This window comes from Mastacembelus armatus, chromosome 15, assembly GCF_900324485.2.
Source record: "Mastacembelus armatus chromosome 15, fMasArm1.2, whole genome shotgun sequence".
Taxonomy (NCBI): Eukaryota; Metazoa; Chordata; class Actinopteri; order Synbranchiformes; family Mastacembelidae; genus Mastacembelus; species Mastacembelus armatus.
Genome location: NC_046647.1, coordinates 12,356,274 through 12,380,354, shown reverse-complemented (window position 1 = coordinate 12,380,354; position 24,081 = coordinate 12,356,274). Strand labels below are relative to the sequence as shown.

Below are 24,081 nucleotides of genomic sequence, written 5' to 3'. Positions count from 1 at the left end.
AATGAGGAGAAACTGGCATACTATGCGGAGACTACAAAGACATGCCCAAGATAACTCTTGGGAGAAATCAGGAAAGCAGCATGAGAGCAGGTATATTTTAAGTCTAGTTTGTGTCACCATACTGAGACCTTTAGTATTCACCCTGCCTCTTTGTCAGGCTAAATGACATAAAACAAAACAACATAAAAAACTGAGCCAAGAAACAAAACATAAAATTCAAACATCTTATTTTTTTTATCAAGTCCAGCAAAAAATACAAAGTTTTTAACATAAAGATGTATCATTCTTGGGATTACCACAAATAAAGCAGTTATTTCTTTCTAATATACAAAATCAAAATCTTTAAATAGCAACTGTAGAGAATAAACATGTTCAAGTCTGATATTTGGTGGGCTGTTTAGATTAGCTAAATTAATTAACCTACATCAAGCTCTTAAATAACAATAAAAACATGATGGACATGTTTTGCATTTACAGATGGTTTAACCTCTAAAGATGATAAATGACCATAATTACAGAAAAATAACACTGTGCTAAAATTGGTATTTTTCCTTTTACAATATACTAATGTAAGTTACTACCACGGAAGCAAAGAGACTTCACATTTTGAGAACATTTGCATGACAAGCAGTGACAATAAAAATCGTAACATAATAAAACTTCAACATACTTGAATACCCAACTCGGAAGTGTGTGTAGACAACCTCCAATTTCATATGCAACTTGTAAAGAATTAAGGGAAGGAATTTATCACCCTGTAATGTGCCATTAATGCTTTAGGCCTTCACCAAACACACATCATTTTCAGGCCTTTGTTATTTGAAAATATTGTTTCCAAAGTGATATGCGAGCTAGTACTCTTAAGTACATGCATAGTCTTAAATGGGGCTAATATTTTCGACGACCAGGGGCAGAAATATAACTCAAGAGTTTCTGAATTTGTCTCAACATCAACAAGAATTGACAAATGCAGAAGCAGGTAAAATACAAAGTGAAATCACTATTACGAGCAGACAACAATGCGGTCATAGGTAACTGCAGAGATGTCAAAAACAGAGCAAAAGCAAGGTAAAAACACAAACTGGTCATGACACAGACCATGCCTGTCTGTTTTTTATCAATTCAGACTTGTATTTGTTTCAACATCTATTACAACTACAATAAGAACAATTTTACATTAATGCTCTGGAAAAATGGGCATATAAAAATAAACCTGTCCGGTTAAGAGTAAATGAGGAAAACGTAATATCTCAGTCAACGTAAGAATTAACAGATGAAGCAGGAGGCACATACTGTGTGGAACGAAAAAAATGTGCACACACTCCATGAAGCAAATGAATGCTGCCTCTTCAGGAATTGAAAGCTGTTACAACTAGAAGACAGGCTTTTTCACATTTAGCAACACATTCTCTGACTTTACACTTCATAAATAAGGCACCTGGTCACAACAGTCACATATTCACAAAGTTTTGATTGGAAGACAGGCTGGAGATACAAACTGCCTTCTTACTGTAAGTAAAAATTGTATTCAAAAATCAATCTCCTATTTCATATCAAGCTCTCTGAACAGTAACTGCAGTGCATGCTATCATCTAAAACAACTGTTATATACAAAACAACAAAAAGAAACAAAAAAGGGTGGTGAATAAATTTAATCTCACCTTGATAACTACATCAACGCTTGATGTGTTGTTATGTCAACTTTTAGAAAAAGTTTTGACAGGCTCTTGTTATCTCCAGCCGTGTCGGAGAGTGCTGAAACATAAAGCCAAAAAGCAACTACATCTGCTAGACATCATGTAGGACTTTCTCTGTAGTCCCTGAACACAGAGCAAATGCTCAGCAAATAACATCACATTTGCATCATCACACTGAAGCTTTACAAAAGCATAAATTAATTTCAAAATCTGTTCCTTCTTCACATATTTGCCTACTGAAAAAGGTATCCTCCAAAGAGTTTGATGAGAGTACAAAATAGATACTTCCGGTCCTTCTTAATATATTCCAGATAAAAGAAAACCACAAAATTGTCTAAATAAACATGATCTCTTTCTGCATGTCCATTTTATTTTGAGAGTGATGTCCTGGTGCGCTTAGCTGGGGTCTCTAAAAGCTCCTGAGCTCTCTTTTTTGCTGATTTCGTTGCACCACGTGGTAACAAGGCCGTCCTACTTCTCTTTGCAGAGGACTTTAAAGCCCCACTTCTCGTCAGCGTGGCTTCCTCAGCTTTCCTGACTGATTTAGGGGATGCATTCTGTGTTGTCGTAGACTTTGAGGCCCTCTTTGGAACATGACTGGGGCTCCCACTGAAAGGGACTGTTGTCTCCATTTTTCTTTGGGATCTTGTTAGTACCTGGTCAAGTGAGGTTGGAAACTTGACATCCATGCTCTGTTGTGGGATTTCGATGACATTCTCGTTGCCTTTGAGTTCGAAAAGTGTACTTTGTGGTGATTCCTTTGTTTGCGGTTTTGCATTCATTTTATTCACAGCAGATTTTTCCACCTCTACCTTCTCCACTTCGATTTGTTTTTTATTGTCGACCTTGCTTTTAGATGTGTCGACAGGGTTGTATTCCGATACTTTAGGAGACCCTAGTCGTTGAGAATATCTCTTTGGCAATTCTTTTTTAGTTGCATCTCTTGAGGCTCTACCTCTGCTCTGAGCCTTGACTGCCCTCTCTTGAACAAGATGCCGTCTAGTTTTTTTGCCAGCCAACGTTTTCCTTCTTACCATCTTAGCTGCAGCCTCTTTCATCCGTTTACTGACAGACAGGGCTGGCTTCTGTGCTTTCAGAGATGGTTTTAAATTTGATTTAGCAGCAGCCTTTGTGGAAGCCAGTCTTTTTATATTGTTGGTTTTTAAGGTTTTTGAAGCCTTTTTCATTCTAACATTAGTTTGCTGACCTTGCATCTTCTCTCTTATATTAGAGTACTTTCTTAAAATCCTTGCACTTGCTGGATTTTTTGATTTACCAGAGGATTTCTGGGATTCACCTATCGGTATACAGGCATGGGCAGAGGAGTGTGACTTAGGCAAAGTCTGAGTAGTACTGGAAAGTTCTCTCCTCTCTTTGCCTTTGACTGCATTTGCCTCTTGCCCTAGTGCTTTAGCAATCAGTTTCTGACTTTTGGGGTTGCTCTTTACAGGAGAGGCGATGGCAAACTTTTTCAAATGTTTCTTTAAGCGCTCTGCCTGTAGGCTTGGAAATACCCCCTGAGATGTCCCTGAAGAACTAGATGAGCTGTGGAAACACAGCTGAGTTTCTGATGGAAGACGGGTATTCACCTTCTTGACAATGACAAGGGACTTTGTTTCTGTTGATTCAAGGAACCAACGACAAATACTGCTGAGATTGAAACCTTTCATAAAGAGCATTTGTACTGGTGAGTATTTCTGGTGCTCTGAAGACTTTGTTTTCCGTGTCCTCCGTTTACTTTTCCATATAGCTGCCTGTCTGTCTGCTTTGCTTTTGTATCTTGTTGTTGGCTGGCCCTCTTTGTCCATTTGTACCCAACCCTTTTGCATTTTCTCATACTTTAGGTTCAGATTTGAAATTAGATGCTGGCTTTCTTCACCAGTGAGAGTTTCAAAGAATTTGTTAACAGTTTGTTTTGGGGGCTCAGGTCTAGGTGTAATGACAGGTATGTGTGAGCTCTGGGTAAACACAGACTCAACAGACAATGGATCTGGCTTCACTGTAGCTTTAGTTATTCTTTCTGGCTTTCTGAGAGGGGAGGCTATGTCACTCTGTCTTCCAGATACGGTTACAGCACTGGTAGAAGGTGCAGCCAATCTTTGTGATCTCAAAGCTAATTTCTTGCTGTCCACTGGTGGTGACTGAGTAACAGGCTGGTGTAACACTTCAGCCTTACTGCTTTCACTTCTTAAGGGCATCCTTGTGGGTTTGTCTGATATGGAAGTACTGCTATCATCTCCACTTGCAGAACCGTCTTCTAATGATGCTACATTTGGCTTTTGTGGCAAAGCAATGTTACTTGCTTCTACCTCCTTTCTGAGGACCCGTTTCCTTCTTAATGGCATAATCTTTGTTTGCATTTCAGTCTTTACAGGGCTCTGATTTTCTAATGGACTTGATACCTCAGCACTAAGTTGCTGATTCTCATACTTGCTGTCGGTTACAGCCTTTGCAGACCTTAGTTTTTGTTTAGCCTGCAATGTATTATCTGCTTCATTTTTTTGTATTTCCTCAGAGGTCATCTCTACTTGTGAAGATTTTTCAATGTTTAATCCTGCAGATGTCTCTGGAACTGACTGTTGGTACTGTTCAAAGGCTGCGGGGGGAGAAGACATGATCAGAGGAGAAGTATCAGGAAATGAAGTAGGAAGGGTGATGGAAGGATTTTGCTCTGTAGACGGAAGAGCATGGGTGTCAGCTGGTTTTGGAAAGGAATCAGTGACAGCATTTGAAGTGGGTTGTGATACTGTACTTCCAGCTGACTTCAGGCTGGCTGATCGAAGTAGCCGTGTGGACTCCGGACTCTGAGTATGATCAGAGAGGACAGGCAAACTGTCCTGATCTCTCTGAACTCTTTTTTGTTTCTGGATCTGTTTTACCCTTGAGGAAACTTTACGTATTGTAGTTAATGCCACGTCAGAAGATGGTTCTGTCACCTGCTCAATCACTGTAGTAGTCGGAATTGGTTTAGTAGGTATGTACGTTTCAGGTAAAGGTTTATCCAAATGTTTGTTTTCAACAGTTGAATCAAGAGGATTTTTGTTGGGCACATTCTGACTAGATATCGCCGAGATTTTAGTAGGTGATGTGGTGCTGTTGCTTGATCTACGACGCAGACTTCTGTCTGAGGCCGATATGGGTCTACCATTGACATAACCAACGATCACTGCTTTTGTTTGTCTTAACCGCTTTGGCAGTAAAATGACAGTGCCTCTCTTTCTACGCCAAGGTGGTAATTCTTTCAACAGTGCATCTAGTGTCTTTGAGGACACATCATACTCATTATCTTCATGCTCTAACGGCATAAGGCTATCAACTGCTTCAGATGTTTTCACTTCTGTCCCTTTCACCATCGGTTCATCTGCTGAAACTGTGGTATTGGATGTTTCTGTTGCTTCAAAGTTGTTATAATGTATCTGTTTCTCTGGCTGACGTTCCTGAGTTTGTTCATCTTGCATTTCCTCCCTTTGATTTTCCTGTGTCTCATCCTCAAACGTATTCACTGGTGATGGAGGGCTATTCTGCTGGAGAGCAGGCTCAGAGTTTTGCAGTTTGTCTGATGAATTCTGGGGTTCAGATTCTTCTATGGTAATTTTCTCTAATATTTCCACTCCTATCTCTGCCACAATTTGCTCTGTACTTTCCTGAATGTCTTCTTGGGTCTCTGGTTCATTGTATTTTTCTGCTTCAAATAGAGCCTGAGCAACACCTTCTTCACTTCCCGCTGCCCCTGAATCTGCAGTTGTATCCTGTTCTACATTTGTGTTCATATCTGTTTCTGTATTTTCTTTTGGAGACCTCAGAGATGGAGGAGGAGACTGACTCTGACTCTGACCAGTCTGACTAGTTTCAACTATAACATCGACTTCACTGGCTGCTACCTCCACTACATCTCCTGTCCCTGGTATCACACTCTCATCTGACTCCTCTGTGGACATTTGCTGATTAATCTCCCTGCATGGTCCAACAAAAGGCATATCCACTGGCGGTACACCTTCTGGCTTCGAAAGTATTTGTTTTGGGGTGATTAATGTGATCAGTTCTGGCATTGGATTTGGACAGTTGCCCTTCCCAGCCAATGTACGGACAGTTTTTAACTCCCAGATTTCATCTGAATACATATGTCCTCTGGTGCTTTTTCTGGCATTGCGACGTCGGAGCATGCTGCGGTGTTGTTCCTTATAACACTCTGTAATTGGTTTGTCAATAAAAACAATGTCACAGTGGCCAAGATCAGGGTCAGCTATTCCCCTACAAGCAGAGTCCCTGGTTCGATGATCAGAGGATGTCCTGATGGTCTTCCTTGCAGTCCGCGGCGAGTCAGAAGGAATGGTCATGTGGACTGAAAACAGTTTTTCTGGTGTATCTTTGGAGTGCTCGAGAGTCTCTTTCTGCCTAGCTTGATGTGTGTGACTAGCCTGACTGTGTCTCTTAATGGAGGAGCTGAGTCTTGCGCTATGAGTTTCTGTTCTGTTGGATGAATTTGAGTTACCCTGTCTATCATCACAAATGTCAGAGTGAGGTGAAAACGAGGCATTGAGCACACATGACAACTTCTTACCATCAGCAACACTGCTAGTCATGATTTTCATCCTAAGAGGTGCATGATCACTATGACGATTCTCTGTGTCCACTGGATTAGTGGTAGGAGTTACTGAACCATGGTTACTCTCTGACCCAGGGCTGCAAAGATCCAAAGCAGGGTCAGCAGAAACAGATGTTTTGAGTGAGACAGCATTCTCTGGAGTATTTTGCATTGCACAACTGCTTGGGCCAGAACGAGAAATATCCTGTAATTCAGGCTTGGGGGTGGATTCGCTAGGAAAACTTTGCTCAGGGCATGACTTCTCAGGGGTGACTGCAGTGGATTTTGCAGTGGAACAAACATCTTCCTGGATCCCAGAGGTAGAGTTAGAGACCTGGTGTGTATTGGAGGCTGTGAGTGCTTTGACCTCCGTCTGTAGAAATCCTATGGCATCTACTATCTGTCTCTGATGGTGGGGGCAGAGTTTGGCCATGAACTGTTCCAGCGTGGAGGTGGACTGCAGGTCTTTTGCCTTCGCATCATGCAGGTCTGGAGACTCACTGAGGTTGAAAAAAGAAAAAGAAAAAAAAAGAAAAAAAAGAAGAAAACAAATGTAATTGCACATTAAGAAGGAATAGCAATGGTCCATACTATTAATTAATTAGAATGTAATTATGTGTTTATGTCCCCTCATCTTAGGGGACATCTTATTAAAAGTCCCTAATAATATAGTGGTGGTGTTAAACATTTAAGTGAAATAACTCAAAAATATATAACAATGCATTTAGCTGCTTATTTATTAGAAGAATAAGTGATTTTAAAATGCAGTAATTCATCCAGTGAACTTGAGCAATTATATTGTTACAGCTATTACATTTTTCTTTTTTGCACAGTAGCGATTTTTGTTACAATACACATCAAGAAAATTTTACACATGCACAAGACATTTAGTAATGACAGCCCACGTTGATTAAAGCAGGTCAAAAACAACACTTTATCATTTAAAGAGCGAAGACAAAATGGGCCATAACTGAGTACATATTTTTTGTTGTGCGTGCCTGAAAATATTGAAAAAACTTGTTATTCTAATAGCACTGAGGATTCCTGTCAATGCAAATTTAAATAAGTTGATGGGAGGGGGGCATGTTTCTGTATTTTTGGCTTAAGTTGTGTCAGTGAGGTAGGTCTATTACAAAATCCTCCTTCCACTTTTGGAACATTTGTACCATTGCATTATGCCAAAAATAGATTTTTTATAAATCTGAAAAGTTTCTTAAAAGGTAAAAAGCAAATCTTCCCCAAGCTACACTGTAATATTTTAAAAAATATTAACAGACACACAAAACCAGATTAGATTATTCAGATTCAGATGTCACAAGGCTATGCTGAGTAATGAAAAAGAGAAATAACTTGGTGGTGCAGGCAACTGCGAGATGAAGATGTCAGAATTAAAATATGTTGTGACTAATGTTTGATCACTACTACTATTATTACTACTTCTAGTAAAACTACTTTGATTTTTAATTAAAGCTGTAATTTGTAACTTTTCAAATGCAGTCAACTTAGCTACAGCAAAGATGATGGAATATTTAGCGTTAAAGTTTGCTACCCAGCCTCTACTGAATGGATTTAAAAGGTCATCTGAATTTTGATATTGCCAAACACTCCACCAAATGCACGAACAAAACAACAGAGTAGTAATTAAAACATTGAGAGTACAATACAAACTTTGAAGTGACAGGAATGAAAGTCATAATGTACATACAGTAAATGAGAAAAATCCCAGGACTTGAAATCTTTAGAAAGCACAGTTTGAGGCAGTTCTCTAAATTAATATGTGCTTGTGAAGCACTAACCTGTAAAGAAACTTTTTATTGTCAACATCTAACCTGCAATGTTATTGACATTCATTGTTTAACAAAGTATAAAAGTAATAAAAAAAGTGAAAATATGTATTAAGGTTTTTTGGCTCTAAACACAAAATGATTTGTACAGCATGCCAAAATATCTCAAATGTAACTGCTGGATATTAAAGACTCAATTTCAGAGATTAAAAATATAATATTTGCTGCAACTGGAACCTGAGCAATCTTTTTTTGCTAAGCTAATTAACTACATCCTTGCTTGAAAGGTCCAAGGAGTAAACTGGGTTACCTGAACAATGAGTGGTATGTTTATAATCCCTGAGGGTTTTGCTATGTTTCATTTAGCTCTACAGTAAGGATCCAACAAAAAGTACTTGTCTTTTACTCACAGAGGAATAAAATAACCAATCTAACAAGCAGAATAAACCAAATTATAATAAACCAAACTCAGTTCCACAATATTTCACAAGCACCCCAAGATATGTTTGATGTCAACTTATCATTTACAATGTCTATATACTGTACATAAGGAATATAAATCTGGCAGTTACAAACTGTATGAAGGTATTTTACCATACATGGTCAGTAAATCAATAACCAATATTGACCTAGTTTAGCAATATTTCAGGTTTCTTGTTAATCAACCTGATATATTTTAGACTTTACAGTGAATGCACCAACACTATTATTTTCAGCAAAACCTCCTCAAAGATAATCCAACTGAGACATATGATTTTTCAATCATGCAAAACACATCAGTGTCATTCCTTATACATTGTAAATGTTAAATCAAATATAAAGTTGTACATATTTTTAATGAAGATGGATACTTATATATTTCCTTGATGAGATCTGTCTTTCTACAGTATTTTTACAAAATATACCCAACTTGTGTAAGATTAAAGTGTTACAGTCTTAAATGTCAGTCTTAAGCTTTCACATCTTTCATGACAGTTAAATATACCTTTCAAGAACTATATACGTATGTCTACAAACACTTACTTTAGATACTTTATCTTTTATTAAACACTAACATTCATGGGTTTGTAAGTCATAATAAAGTCATTCATTAATTAATAAATAATGATTAATAAATACTGGATTACCAAAATAACTCTATACATATAATCATCAGTTAAAACTGGTAGATAAGGAGAGAAAACCCCTTCTCCCACTATAGAAACAAAAAGGTTTCTCAGGAGCAAAGCAGCAACTATAAATCTACACCTGTCCATTCCCAAAAGCACAAAGAACTGAGACAAAATATATTAAAAAGATCAGGGTGGAATTAACTACAAGGATGCACTGAAATATTTACACGTGTTTAATCCTATTCCAACTTTACCCTTATTCCCCAAGCTATTCTCCTTTACACAAAGAATTTTCCAAAAGAACTGTGTGCTGTACACTTGAGAAACTGCTACATGAACAGATATGAGGGTAGAGTGTGATATGGATTTTCCAGATGAGGTAGTCAATAGACAAAGCAATGAGGGCGCAAACATATATTTTACCTCTCAATACCAAAGCGCTTGTACATACTCAGTATGTTATTTAAAATGCATTAAGCCCTCTGAGAAAAGAGTGTGACTTTTGAAAATTGCTGGATAATTGTCAGTGTATGAACAATGAATCTAATTAATTCTGCAACTATATTTTATTAATCATCAACAATTAAAAAAAAAAAAATTTAGTGGTTAACTGGTCAAAAATGCTGATTTTTTACAAGGGAACCATGTGTAGAAAAACAACTAAAGAATACCCGTGTTTAGAGCAAGAGTAGTCAGTAGGTTTAACGTTTAACAAATGTATACCATTGTTACAGTGCTATTGACATACAGTACAAGCTGAAGTGAAGTGAAGCTACAGTGAAGCTCCCTGAACTATATTTTACCGCTTAAACTAAATCTCAATTTCATATAACAAAATGACTGCAAATATAATATCTGAGTTAACTCCTTGTACTTAAGGAATAACTTTTCACCAAAACATCCATGTTAATCTAAGCAACACTGTGCCGATATAAAAGGCTATAAAGTGATAATGCACAATTGGGTGTCCCAAATAGTGTACAGTAATGGGTCAGGTGAAAAACTGAGAAAAAAAAGTTACCAAAAAAAAAATGTATGTAAAAGCAATAGGAGATGGCCTTGTTTAAGGGTTTTAACCTTAATCTTTAGGTACAGGAACAGCACCATGGCCACAATTTATAGTGTTAATTTAGGGCAGTGGCAGATGGGGATAACATTTTAAATTCAATATGTCAAGCCCATTTTAATAAAAGTATGACTTTAGGGAAGCCAAGAGCCTCTAAAAAATAAAAATAAAAAATACTGCACTTACATTTTATTGAGACTCATATGAGCACAGTTCTGATCTCATTTTCTACCTCGATGTATTTTAGTGAGTTTAGCTACTGCACCATTTGCGACTGTTTGTAATTAGGTCACTACAATGAACTACCAGCCTTGCAAATCAGGTGAGTTTTGATAATTCACCAGAAAGATTATTTTTGGTATGGGCAAGCAAGATGTGTGTATGCACGTAAAAACAGTTAAAAGGTTCAACATATTGCAATAGTAGGTTTGTAGCATTACTTTAAGAATCAAAACAAAAAGAAAAATGCCCTTCTCATGTCTGAAAGAAAGACATCCCAGAGATAATACCTGAAATGTAAAAAAGACAAGCCCTGAAATCACATAGAACTGAAATGCTCTGAAGGCTTACACTGGTGCTGAAATGCTACTGCTACCTAGTTAAGGTAGGTTATAAAGTCATTTGAGAGTAGTATAAAATTTATGTCTAAAAGACATCGTTAAATCTTACCTCAAAGGGATATTTGGGGAGACTATCTTTCCCCATTAGAGTGGATTTATATGAGGCAATGGTTTAGCGAAACATATCTTTTTTTCTTTGACTAAAAAGTACAGCATCCCAATGTGAACTTGTCCTGAGTGTGGTAAAGGCAATGAAACAAATGCAACTCATAACACTGCAAAACATATGCAAATTCTGGACAACAGCCTATGATATTAATAAATAGTATAGATGACAGCATTTGGAACTCATAAATATTGTGAAGTTAATAGTGTTAGATTTTGTCCTTACATCTCCTGTCACCATTTCAGTCATACACATGCATCCAATCAACACTATAATATATACAAGGGATGTGTAATATGCTTTCACCTACTCTTGCAGTGCTTACATATACAAACAGAATTATGTATGTATTTTTAACATAAAAGAACTGCTCTGAACAGTACTGACAGAAGACACTGAGGGGCGCCACTTCCTAACACATGCTTCAATTGGGCTCTGGATGTAAAGAAGACCTATTTAGAGCCAGGAATGTGTGACCTACAAAATAACCTGAAAATAAATTAAACCTTTAAACAATAGATGTGCCTCCAGAAAAATAAATGTAGGGCAGGAAGACAACTAGAATGTTTAAAACAGATGACCATACACATACATATAAATGTATTGGGCTATTTGGCCAATTGACCAGAAGTGAGGGGTAAAATTAAATAAGTTAATAAATATGAAAAACCTGATTTAAGTGTTAAGCATAACTTAGTCTTCATGGAAAAGCAAGTCAGCTGTCAGCCACTACCACTGTGCATGCAACTTCATGGACATCACTCATCCGATGACAGGCTTCTATCATGGAAATCTTTCGAAGTCTCGTCAGATGCACTCTCTTTTTTCTCGGAAATAGTGTGCTGGAGGTTTTGAAGTTCTTTCCTCTCAGGGGACCGTGCAACATCCTGTTCTTCTACTTGACTTATCAGCTTCAGTTTCTTTTTAGGAGGGTGTTTCAAGGTCCCCATTCGTTCTTTAACTTTGTATTCCAGAGTGCTGTGTGGAATACCATAGATCGACTGGGCTTTAGACACACTCATTTTCCCACCCATAACCACCACAATAGCCTCTTCCAGCAGCTCAGTGTTGTATTGTCGATATCTCCCGCGTTTTTTCCTTGGTTGCTTGCTCCCTAGATCCAATTCAGAATCCAGAGAACAGTTTCCACCCAAGGCTTGTTGGTCAGTGTCGTAAGGCCAGTATTCCTTCTCTGAACCTGAGCTGCACTTTTTCTGGTTCTGCCTGGGCAGAATGGTACGAAGCTTCTTTCCCAGACTGTTCTCACAAAGTGAACCTGAATACTCGGTTGACAGGGAATCCCAGGATGGTTCTGATCCTGTGGCTAAAACCCGCACCTGGGGAATCTTGAGGTCAAAAAAAGATGAAGGGGAGAGGGAGAGGTTGTGGGCCCTGCAGGTCTCTTGGAGATTTCCTTTCTCATAAGCATGTGACTTTGTCAAAAGTCCAGTGACTTCCAACAACCTGGGTATGTCTGGTATTAAGTGCTCACTAGCCTCACTGCTGTTTCTGAGTTTGAGGAGGGCCCCAAATTGAGTTTTGGAATTCCAGGAAACAGATCCATTTTTGAAAAGGTCAGAGGTGAGGTTATGGCTGAGAGGTGACTCTGGGTCACTTTCCAGTTTGGCCTCCTTTTTGATGTGCAGCGAGTATGCAGGAGACGAGGAAAGTTTATAATGGGTGGAGTGACCGATATTCTCCCTCCTCCTCCCATCCTGTAGGCTCCTCATAAGCAGCCCGACTTGTCCGTCCGCTCTCAAGGATCGCCTGATTGGATGGAAGGAAACTGGGTGTAAGCAGAGCTTGCACAGTGCTTTTATTCTCTTTTCTAAAGGAGGATGGGTTGGGGAGGGGAGGATGTTGGCCACTCCTTTATTCTATGACCTTGCTTTGGTAACATCACTGTCTTAGCATAACTGTGTGGTTGTGTGTGTGGCTTTTAAAAACAAAAAGGCTCTCATTTTTGACATTTTTTATTTGCTTGCTTTGATAACTGTTTACAAATTTTGCATCAACATAAGAAATAAACAGAAGAAAAAGAGAAAAGAAACAATGAAAATAAAAGCAAAGAAAAGGGCATTTATTGGAGTACATAAAGATGTTGGTATTCCTGTGGCTCCTGTGGCCATAAGAAGGAATTATTTTGTCATTGCAGTAAGGCATCTTGGTGTGTAGCTGTTAAACGGGGCACGGTAACTATGCCATACAAAATGACTAACACAAATAAAACTCTCGAAATTTTGTGTGTGACGTTACCACTGAACAAGTACAGCAATAAAAGAGTAAGCCAGCAAAGGGTTGTTGTATATATCAAATTCAAAGCAAAACTGTTCTAGGTATTTCTTTTAGAATCTAAGTAGCTTAATATGGTTTTTTTATTATTTAATTACTCAAGACACCTTAAATGTAGATTGCTTTCATATAGCTACTAGCCACTTTCTTGTTCCCAAAGAAACCCAAAACAGGACCAAACTACAAGTCCAAGTTAAGTCTCAAATCTTGGGTTGAGATAAGAATGAAATAAAATGGCCATTTGTCTACAAAGAGTACAATTAACATTGGATATACAGCCCTCTGTTTTGGATTAATGACATTAAAGAAAATCTGATGCATTGATTCAAAAAATACTTGTGCTACTAATATGATAATAGCAGATACAGTCACCACTTAAATAAACCACTTTCATAAAGAAATGTTTCCTTAAAAAAAAAAAAAAGTTAAATATATGATGTGCAAATGTCAATTTATATCTTTGGGTACTGTTGAAATCTAAATACTATAAATACTCTAAATAATATCTAAAGGACCCACTCTCCACTGCATTTATGCGGGGCTTCAGTCCTCAAGTACTTTCTGATGGTTTATCTGTGAATTTTTTGCAAAAGTCTTTTTTTAATGATGGTCAGAAAGCAAAAACAAATCCAAGCTAATGGAATATATTCAAGTTACAATAGTTCACAAACCAGTAAAATGCTGCCCACTTTGCTCCTATCAGTGACCACTGATGCCACCAAAACATCCATTTCATTCCAAATCGTTTTGTGGTCATCCAATGTACAATGTACAATGTAACATCTCCTCAAAAACATTACTGTTTGAGAACCAGAAACTAAAGAGACAATGAGAAAAAAAACTTGTCTTACCCTTTGAGTGTGGATGTGGCTGGAGAAAGGCAGGGACTCCGGACAGACAAGTTGCTGCTAGAGCGATTCTTTTTTAAAGATAAGTCAAGGACTCCATCTGTTAAAAAAAAGGCAAGAAAAAAAAACTACATTTAGATTCAACATTATGTTCAGGCTGGTCTATCACCAGTGAACTAGTTTAGCCCTGAATAAGCTGCTCAGTCACAGACATGCTGAACTTCACACTACCTTGTTCACTGGGCTCGGGCAGGGGTTTCTTGATTGTGAGGTCAAGAGGAGCATCCTGGTCAGCCATGAGGAGCTTACTGAGGACGGGGTTCTGGTTGTGTGAAAGCCCAGCCAAAGTGGCAGAAGGGCTGGTAGAAGGAGGAGCCCCTGAGAGCAAGGGTGGGGTCGGCAGGCTTTGGTCAGAGCAAGGCTGGGAATCTGAGCAACTGTCCTGAGGGGAGCTGGTTTGTGAGGTATATTCAGCAGCAAACTGTCGGATCATTCTCTGAAGGATCTCTCGAGCCACTACAGGAATGTGTGGGTCCAAAAAATTTGGCACATCTGAAGGGAACAAATGCGAAAACTTCTTAAGTCTGCATTCCTTTACTGAGCTATAAGTGATCGTCAGTAAACATTCACAACCACAGTGTGAGGACATTTTTAAAATAAAAGCCAGTTTGGTGCTTGGCTTGCAAACCAAACAAAACAAAACAAAAAAAAAAAATACATGCAGACATGCTGTAGTAATTTTCGATAGAGTCCATGAGAGCGCTAGTCAAGTAGAACCCATCCATAGAATCCTAACAGTTAAATGAAAGATTACTAAGTGGTAATTGATGTTAGCCATCTAGTCTGCAGGCTGAATAACCACAAGCTAGTATCACTCAACTCACTGACTGATGCACAAGGCCCACTGAGACATCAAGACTCACCTTTTTTGCTGAGGACTGCACTGAGAAATTCCTCAGCTTGTTTCTCTAGTCTGCTGATTGTTGTCTGATCTTTAACTAGGAGAGGTTTGGGTATATCTTCACTTCCCTCGTTGTTTAAATATTCCTATAAAATGACAAATGACAAAGGAAAGATACATTAACTTTTGTGTTCAGTTGACTAACCACTAGTTGACTATCCACCCATTATCTAAGCCCCATCATCTGTTAAAAGTCCTCAGGCACTCCTAAAATTAGTTTGCAAAATCGCTTAAATAAAAATGCCACGTGTAGTTTTCCCTTTACAATTGAATGAAGATCTGATAGACAACACCAAATGTAAAGAGAGAAAATACAAAAATATTACCTTTACTTTGTCCCGTCTCAAACAGCAGAATAGACAATTTTCATAAAATGACCAGTCAGACACAGCTACAGGTTCAAGATCTGTGGACACAATACAAACTATAAAAAAAACTCTGCTTTTCAGTTTTTGTAAAACAATGTATTTTTGTTTAGTGACTTCAACAACTAATATATCAGAACAAATCTGATGTCATTCAAATTTAAATAAAATTAACCAAATATCATTATAGATAATAAAATCAAAGAAATACTAGCAGTTACTCCAAAGGCAACCCACATACAATACATTTTATTTTAAGGTGGTGTCACTTCCTGCATTGTTATGAATATTACACCTGTATTACCTAGATGTATGCAAGAGGCATCATAAAAATGGCTCTGGTTGAAACCTGTAGTGTGCCATATTTTTATATATCCCCGTCTCTGGCTGAAACTTAGATTTTGACCCAAAATAATGCCAACTGTTGTTGCATTAATATCAAGCATTGTAAAAATGTCTTTAGGACACTGGAGACTTTTACACTGGCCATTCAAAACAAAAACTTCGTAGGAACACAAGGCAACTTCTCTTCTGTAGCCAGAGGGGCTGTCTTGTGGAGTGAATGTAGAGGGGTACCAGTTGGTACAATGCAGCAGCATTATCATAAAGAGCAGATGACAGATTAAACTTAAAGCAAAGCAAAAAAAAAAATCTCATTCATGTTTTCCATGTGCTTGTATGATCATAGCCAGTATTATGACAAAGGAAATGGTCTGACATACTTACCTTTAAATAATTTTAGGTCTTCTACCAGCTCTGTCCCAAACAGACCTTCAAGAATGCTCTCAAAACCTAAGGAAGGAAACCAAAACCAATAAACATTTAAGAATTAAAGGTTGATCCAGAACAAAGACTTAAATTAATCATAATTATCTTCCCAAGGCCCAAAATAATTTATTGTAAGAAAAAACAGTATTTAAAGCTTGGTCAATTGTACAACACTAACGTTTAATGTGATAATGTCTTATCCAGGCTGGTCTTTGCTTTACAATTTCCTCTTGACAAGGCCTGTAAGCACTCCACTTGTGTTAAAGTATGCATCAGCTTTCACTCCAGGTTTTTTCAACAGTAAATACATGCACTCCATCCTCCTGTTGCCAAGCAACTAAAGCGCCTACAGCTTTAGGAGTGACGGTATGTTGTAACATTAACAAGAGACAACCTGAAACAAGACTCATATTTGATGGTGTTAAAGTATTCTAAACAATGTTCTTGGGAATTCAACCCAACCCAAATCTTCACAGTCCATTCAATGACAGTTTTCAGTTAAGTAACTTACAAAATACCAGCTGTAAGAGTAAAACTTCTTATATCACATATGCAGGCTAAAGAAAAATCTATCGTGCATAAATAATGGGATGTTGGGCTCCTACAGTCCCAGCCATTTAAAGATATAGTGTTTTATGCTGCAAAGGACTTCACTTAACAGTACATTAACACAATATGCAATGTCTGTTTACTGCTGCAGGGTCAGTATAAATGATCCAAAACCACTACATGCATTAAATGAAGCACTAAAGAGGTCAGAGGTAACATACATCTACTGAGCTAAATATTAATGATAGTGTACACATCCAGATGTGCCAGGAAGCCCAAATAAAAGATCACAAAATAATTAACAAAACCATTTTGACACAAAAACATAAGATTATTAAAAGCTATGAATAACACATTTATTAGTATAGCTTAATATTTAACATTTTGGCATTCATGAAAATTGATATTACAAGTTAAACTAGCCAGATTTGTTGAAATAACTATAGCTATATCAAAATAAAGTCCTACTTACAGATAACCAGTGAGAATACTGTCAGCCCTTACCATCCACTCTCTTCCTAAACTCACACTGAATTCAATAAAAGATGTCATCTGGTAAAACGTCCTTACTCTGCTTCCCTTCAAATTCCCACCCACTTTCCAACAGCCAAACATAAAGAGAGGGGGGTGAAGCATAATCTTGCCTATAGCAGCAACGTGAGTCTTTTTCTGGGTTAGTGCACAGGACTTCAGCTGAAGCTACCCAATCCTATTCCTGAAATATTTCACAGGCACAGGGAGAAAAGTAGGCCATCCACTTTTGTTTGATGGAGACATGTCATATTATCAAACTACAGTTCAAGAATTTGTTTTAGGGCATTTCAAAATTCACCATACTGTTGAATACCTTTGGGGCAATATTAACGCTTTCCTAATGGCAGCACATGGTGCAGTGTTGTAGTTGATGAACAAGCAACAATTTTGAGGAGCAAACTATCTACAAGTACAAAAAATAAAATTCTGATAGCCTGTATAGCTGTGGAGAGAGCTCTATAAAATAGCTGAGCGTACAAAAACAATGAATGATGGCCACAGTTAAAATGAAAAAAATTAATCCAAATACAGACTGCCACACTTTAGTACAATTTCCATATATAATGTACCTTTGGCTGCAGTAATAGCAGTAACATCCAGATGTTAAGGTATCTTTCAGATTTGATAGAAAATTCACCCATTAATTCCAATGAAAAGGGAATTAGGCCATTATTGAGCTGCTGCTGCTACATGAACCTCATTTAATGTATAGTGATCAGATAGCCTGCAGATACAATAATAAGCACTTGGCATAGAGGTACAAAGTGATAATGAGGAAAAAAATAAGCTCAGGATTATCTGGCACCTAATACCTAATAATATTAAAACTTATCAAGGACTAATGAAAAGACATTCAGGACAAAAATATCAGGTTAATGAGGTTGGCAATCTTCATCCATTGCAAAAATGGGGGAAAAAACACGCCTAATTGCATTGACAACATGCCACTGAGCCTCATTAGAAGATTTAGTCCTTTGTTAAAGATTTTTTTTAAACTACAGGAAAATGTTGGGTCATTTATGTCAATCATCTTGCTTTGTGAGATGAATGGTGTTTCAATTTACTATATAATATTTCATTGCTAATTTTAACAATAAAAATGTTTAACCATGAAATAAGGCAAACAGGATTGGTTCCTTTTGTCTAAGACTGCTGAAGCCGTCATCACCATTTTATATAAGAAATTAAAACCATATTCTACTTTGACTACTGCAAATTCTGCTACTACAATATATATATATATATATATATATATAAAAGGTCAAACTCCTCTCGGCCAAGAATTTTTTTTCACTGCAGTGCTTACATTTCAGCCTAAATTTTGGTTTAGGTTTGATTTAGGAGACCATCAAAACATAAAATACTGAAACAAAAAGAATAAAAAAACTATATATATATATATACACATATACATATACATATATATATATAAATCAGACATTGAAGTGGACCACTGAATGACTTCTGAGATCTGCTATTTGTAAAATTGAAGATATGCCAAGACTTATTAAGGACTCTCACCTTGGTACATGTGGTTCATTAAAATGTCCATTAGGACTGCAGGGTACAATAATTTTCAAAACTTGTTAATATACACCTTAGCTACACATTTTTGAGCGACTATAACTTGAGAAACTAAACACTGACCACCACCTTGGCCAAGAAACTTTCTAGGAGGTCTTTTCATGAAGCTTATGTACGCTCATGGTGAACAACAACTCTGCCTAATCTGCCTTAGCCTTCTTCTGACCTACATCTCCAGCCAATCAGAGACAGAAAGAGAGGAAAGATTTGTGGGTGTGTGACAAACCTTTGGTCCTTCCTACCATATCTTAGAGAGAAAAATCACACACAGACCTAGGATGACTAAATCCAAACCTTAACCTATGCTATATATTACTGTGACTTGAACATAAGGCATATTGTAGCCCTCTTCTTTTTGTTGGTGCTATGTTCTACATCGGTTGATAGCACTGTTTTATATGGGTTAGTCTATACACAACAACTGCTGTTAGCTCAATTCTTTACTTTGTCACACTATTTGAACACACTACAGGTTTCACACTAGCTTATTTTTAAATAATGTTATTCTTCATAACTTTTACACAAGGGAATCCAAGCAATGTTCAAATATATGGTTGTTATTTGGTCCTTAGTTATAAATGTTTGACTAAATTTTGAGAAATCTTGTCTTGTGGTTGGTCTGTGACACTATACTGCAATAATTTGGTGCCTTGGGAAGAATCCTACTAGAGTCCCAAAATCTCTAGAGGTTTATTATATCCAAAGTGATTTGTCGAGAGCAAAATAATACATCATAGTAGCAGGGTTTATCCTAACTGATCAATTCTCCTGGATGTGTTCAGCATTTTAGAACCCATTAGTAGCACATGTGACAGAATGAGAAGATTAATGAATGCTGCAGACTGTTTCAATTCAGTCAGGAAGCTGGTTGTTAGAAAAGCTCATATAACAAAGTTATGTAACATTGTCTATAGACACAATTTATGGACTTTTACTTTGCCAATCTGTCCACCAGAAGTAATATTAGGTAGTTTACTACCCATCGTTCAAAGTAAACTGGATATGGGTTGCTTCAGTGTCTGGTATCCAACATAACCAGTTACCAGAATGTAAGCTACCCTATTGTGTGATTTATGCATCACAAAAACTGTTGACAAAATGCCTAACATTTAGCCTCATCATGTGACTGCAGTGCTCTTTCCACTGGGCAACCCACCCTTCCCTCTGCCACTCTCATGCTGAAGGTCTACAGTGCTGCATCAACCTCTAGTCCACCCATCCCCCCTCATAACTACAGTACACATACAGTCACAGAAAGCATGATGACAAGCTTCCCTAACTCAAATCAATGTGCAGCCAAAATAACCCTTGCTAAATCTGGCAGAGTTGGCTATAGCCTTTGGAAATTCTAGAGAGATTGATCAATAAATGTTTGAATATTTTAAAAATGTATCATGTTTTGAAAATCATGAGTGTGCTCATGAGTGTGCAATTGTTTAGGAAGAAAGTCAGTGATATCCCTTAGCAGGTACTTATGGTATGTCAACAAATAATCCTAGAATGTAACTTTGCTAAAACATATTGTTTTCATGACAAGCAATATATAACACTTGGAGCAGGCTATATGCACATCATGCAATGAGCCAACAGCAAAAAAATAAATAAATAAAAGATAACATGAATACTTAATGTGTTATGATGCAAACTGACAGTCAAATGCTGCACAAAGCATTACTTTAAAGACCAAATATGAGACCAACATAAATTATACACACACACACAGACAAACGCACAGTGAACGAGATTTCATATGAAACCATTAAAGCTGTTGGTCGCTTTTCACAAAATGTCAACAAGCCTCAACCAGCTCTTTTGGCAAATTAGCAAAAAGTAGGCCAAAAGCCCATCACAGATAACAGCTGGAGCAGAAAATGGGCCATAATAAAGTTTAAATTACAGACATGACAATGAGTCTGATGTCAATGTTTGCTTGTTATTGGTTTGAGCAAATGCTTAATAATCCCACTCACCCACATTTCAAATGCAAGCATGAGTGATGCACATTCCAGGCATTTTCAAATATTAGCTGCAGCACTTTCAGTCCAAATTTCCCAAATCCAGACAGAATACACATTTGCATCCACAATGCTTGCATCTGGGGGCTGATGAACCATGAAAACATGTATAAGCAAACATACAGACAATTGTTGCTGCTGTTCTATGGGACAATTGCCCTTGTCTCTGCCCTGCAGTTTTACTGCTCACATTAAATACACAAAGACAAAATGCCCATTTCAGCATCAGCGTGGTGGTAGTGTGCAGCCCTCTCCGCCAAAAAGCCAAACAAAAGTATGTCCTTGTTGTCATGGACAGAATATGCTATTCTGTGTCCAGCAGACTGATGCTGTTGTCATGTACTCTGCAGCTTTACAATTATAGCCCAAACACAAGGGACATTTGTCAATCATAAAGGGGCAACTGACTAACTGAACAGTCCTGGACTTAGGGCTAGTGACTAGTCAGAAAGCTATTATTCTCTCTCCATTTTCTTTTCAATGATGAGCACACAGCCCACCTAGTATTGTAGCCTCTTATCTGAAGTAAGTTTGTTCTAGCCTATGTCATTATTTAAGCTAAGAATCCTATAGGTGGTGTCAAGAACCAAAGTTCAACTGTGAAAACAAAGCCCTAAAGTTACTTGAAATAATGTGATGTTCATTCAAATACAATGCCTAAAACATCTTACATAAGGTTGGAACCAAACTTTAATAAAACTGACAGTCACAAGCAATAGGCTGACAGCTTTAGTCACTGCTTAGTATTTGTAAGCAGAGAGCTGAACATTGTAACATACAACCACATCACAACCACCACAAAACCTTTAAGCTACAGGAAAACGCTGTCAGATTCAATATTACTGCCTTACATAAGTACTCCAACAAATGTCAAACATTTTATGCGCACATAATTCATACATTACACATTTCAATAAGACCTATACAAAGATTTCTTTCAAATTCTGCCAAAAATCACAAGGGAAAATATTAAAGGCATTAAAATTTCTAAATATATAACATCAAAAATTACTCAGACACTGACCAATTTATCCATGTGCATGCAGTTTTTTGGTACTCAGGATTTAAGTTAACAAGTTGTTTTCTATCCAGCAAAAAAGAAGGTAGTCCTACATAATATGGTAACAGTTCTTTAATTAAGTATCCTGTATTCCTTAATGAGTTACTACGGGAAACAGCTTGTTCCCTAAAGGAAAGCCATGCTTGTGGTTCTTTGCGGCTCTACATGTGCACATGGGTGTTTTGAACTAATGCTGACGTGAACCAGGTATAATGTTCACCATGGTAACATTTGCCAATTAGCCCTAAACGGGAAGTAAAGCTAAGGCTGACGGGAAATGTAGTTTTGGATGTAACGTTATTGATTGTAAACAAAAACATTAGCCTCAGCCTGATGATGATAAGACTTACAGTTACTATGATGAGTGAATACACTGTGACCTACCAGAGGTCGACAGACAGTCGAGCCATTTATATTTTACTAACATCGCTAAAAAAATCTTCAACTTAGCTTCAACTCCTACCACCCACCCACAATGATATATGAAATAAATGAGCTTTAAAACCCAAATCAACAATTGCCTTTTAAAGTATTGGCTTTAAATGGCTCTGAGAAACTAACTACGGCTGATACATTAAAGAAGTTTATTCGTGTGTCGTCGAAAATGTAAACTCTTTCAGCAGTGGGGTCTCAACCACTTCCTCAATGCAGTGAAGCGCGCTCACAGGAGGTGCTTTGAGAAAAACAAGCTAAATGTTAACCGAAACACCCACCACAGACACACGTCGCCCTCCCCCATCCAAAATACAGTATCATCACACGGGAACGCGCATTTAGCAAGCGGGGTCTTTTAGCCGACGCAACGCCTAGTGACACTCCCTTTAAAACAAGCACGGTGCCCTTTAAACAAACTAACACTACGCCAGTGAAAAACCGAAGTCTAGAGTTCGCTATTAAGACAAATAAAAACACTAAGCAACCCAAGAACTAATGCAAAATTGTCACAAAGTACAACATATAACTAAAGGCTCAACCTGGCTGCCGTGAGAAGGAAACAGTTGAGGACAAAAAAGTCGCTCGCAGATACCCGGAGTGAGTCCGGTAATAGATGCTTATTTACACTGATAACGCTCACACAGACGCAAAATTCAACCTGTAAGATTGTACACTGTGCAAATAGTATTATCCTTACCTACACAGTGAATAAGTTTGTGCCGCCACGAGTCAAGTTCCTGCCGAAAGCCGCGCCTGTCGATTGTGCATTGCTGCCTTTTACACTGACTCGCCATTTTCTACCGTTCCTGTGTGGCGGGCACCAGCACGGGAAGAGGAAGCGCGGCTGCTTGTGAACGCGCGCGTCACCGTGTAGAGGAGTCAACTAACTAAACCAAACCTGGTAGTCTAAAGCAGCGGCTTGGTAATATATATATATATACAAACAGATAATATACAACAGCAAACCCAGTTTCCCTTGAAAAGAAACATAACGTAGGGGTTAGATTGATGCCTTTTTTGCAATCTATATAAAATCAAATGAGATTAAAGGTTAGTAACACTGCAGCCAAGGCTGAGCCTTATCCCAGGCAAGATTACAATTTGGGCAACTGCTCCAAAGGCCTGTGGTTTGCGTACCACAGCGTACCAAAAAATAGGTGGTAATTTGATTAATTGATTAAAATAAACAGAAATAGTCATGCCTCAAGTCATATTGTGAATTTCGGTTTTAGCAACTATACTTAGACAGCCATGAAATTTTATACAGGTAAGCTACTCATGCTTCCCATAAGGACTTTGACAATCCTCTGACATTTATTCTAGCAACATCATCAGGTTTGCACTCACCATGCAAGCAGCTATTCAACATCTACTGATGGAGTGGCTATTTTCATCTAGGAAGAGTAACAATACAACAATACAATACAATTAACATACTATTAAGCTATGCATTTCTTTTTTTTTCTTTTTTTTTGGCTATGGTTGAATTGTGTAACAACAACAAATTTAATAATAATAACAATAACAATATTATTATAATATTATGGTTATTGTTATTATTAAAGTATATATATATTTATATTTTTTCCAGTCAATGGTCTACACATTACATATACGTACCCTAATAGGTTACAAAGTGTTGATTGTATATACTGCATAAGTATATAACAGTGTGTGAGGGAAACAGAGGAGCAGACAGG

General features: G+C 37.6%; 1 protein-coding gene across 3 annotated transcripts; it reads right to left on the bottom strand.

Moving 5' to 3' along the window:
• Positions 1–210: 210 nt before the first annotated feature.
• LOC113131648 (ligand-dependent corepressor) lies at positions 211–23,196 on the bottom strand. Of its 3 annotated transcripts, none has more exons than XM_026309156.1 (7): positions 23,079–23,196; positions 16,163–16,228; positions 15,398–15,477; positions 15,034–15,157; positions 14,342–14,662; positions 14,114–14,210; positions 211–6,782 (listed from the first exon to the last, which is right to left on the bottom strand). In XM_026309156.1, the coding sequence occupies exons 1-7, from the start codon at positions 23,173–23,175 to the stop codon at positions 2,066–2,068; spliced, it is 5,502 nt and encodes a 1,833-aa protein (XP_026164941.1). In that variant the 5' UTR covers positions 23,176–23,196; the 3' UTR covers positions 211–2,065. The 3 variants fall into 3 exon arrangements, with proteins under 3 accessions (XP_026164941.1, XP_026164942.1, XP_026164943.1); XM_026309158.2 differs by lacking the exon at positions 211–6,782 and adding an exon at positions 6,945–12,737; XM_026309157.1 differs by lacking the exons at positions 15,398–15,477; positions 16,163–16,228; positions 23,079–23,196 and having other exon boundaries at positions 14,342–14,664; positions 15,035–15,156.
• Between the last annotated feature and the right edge of the window lie 885 nt (positions 23,197–24,081).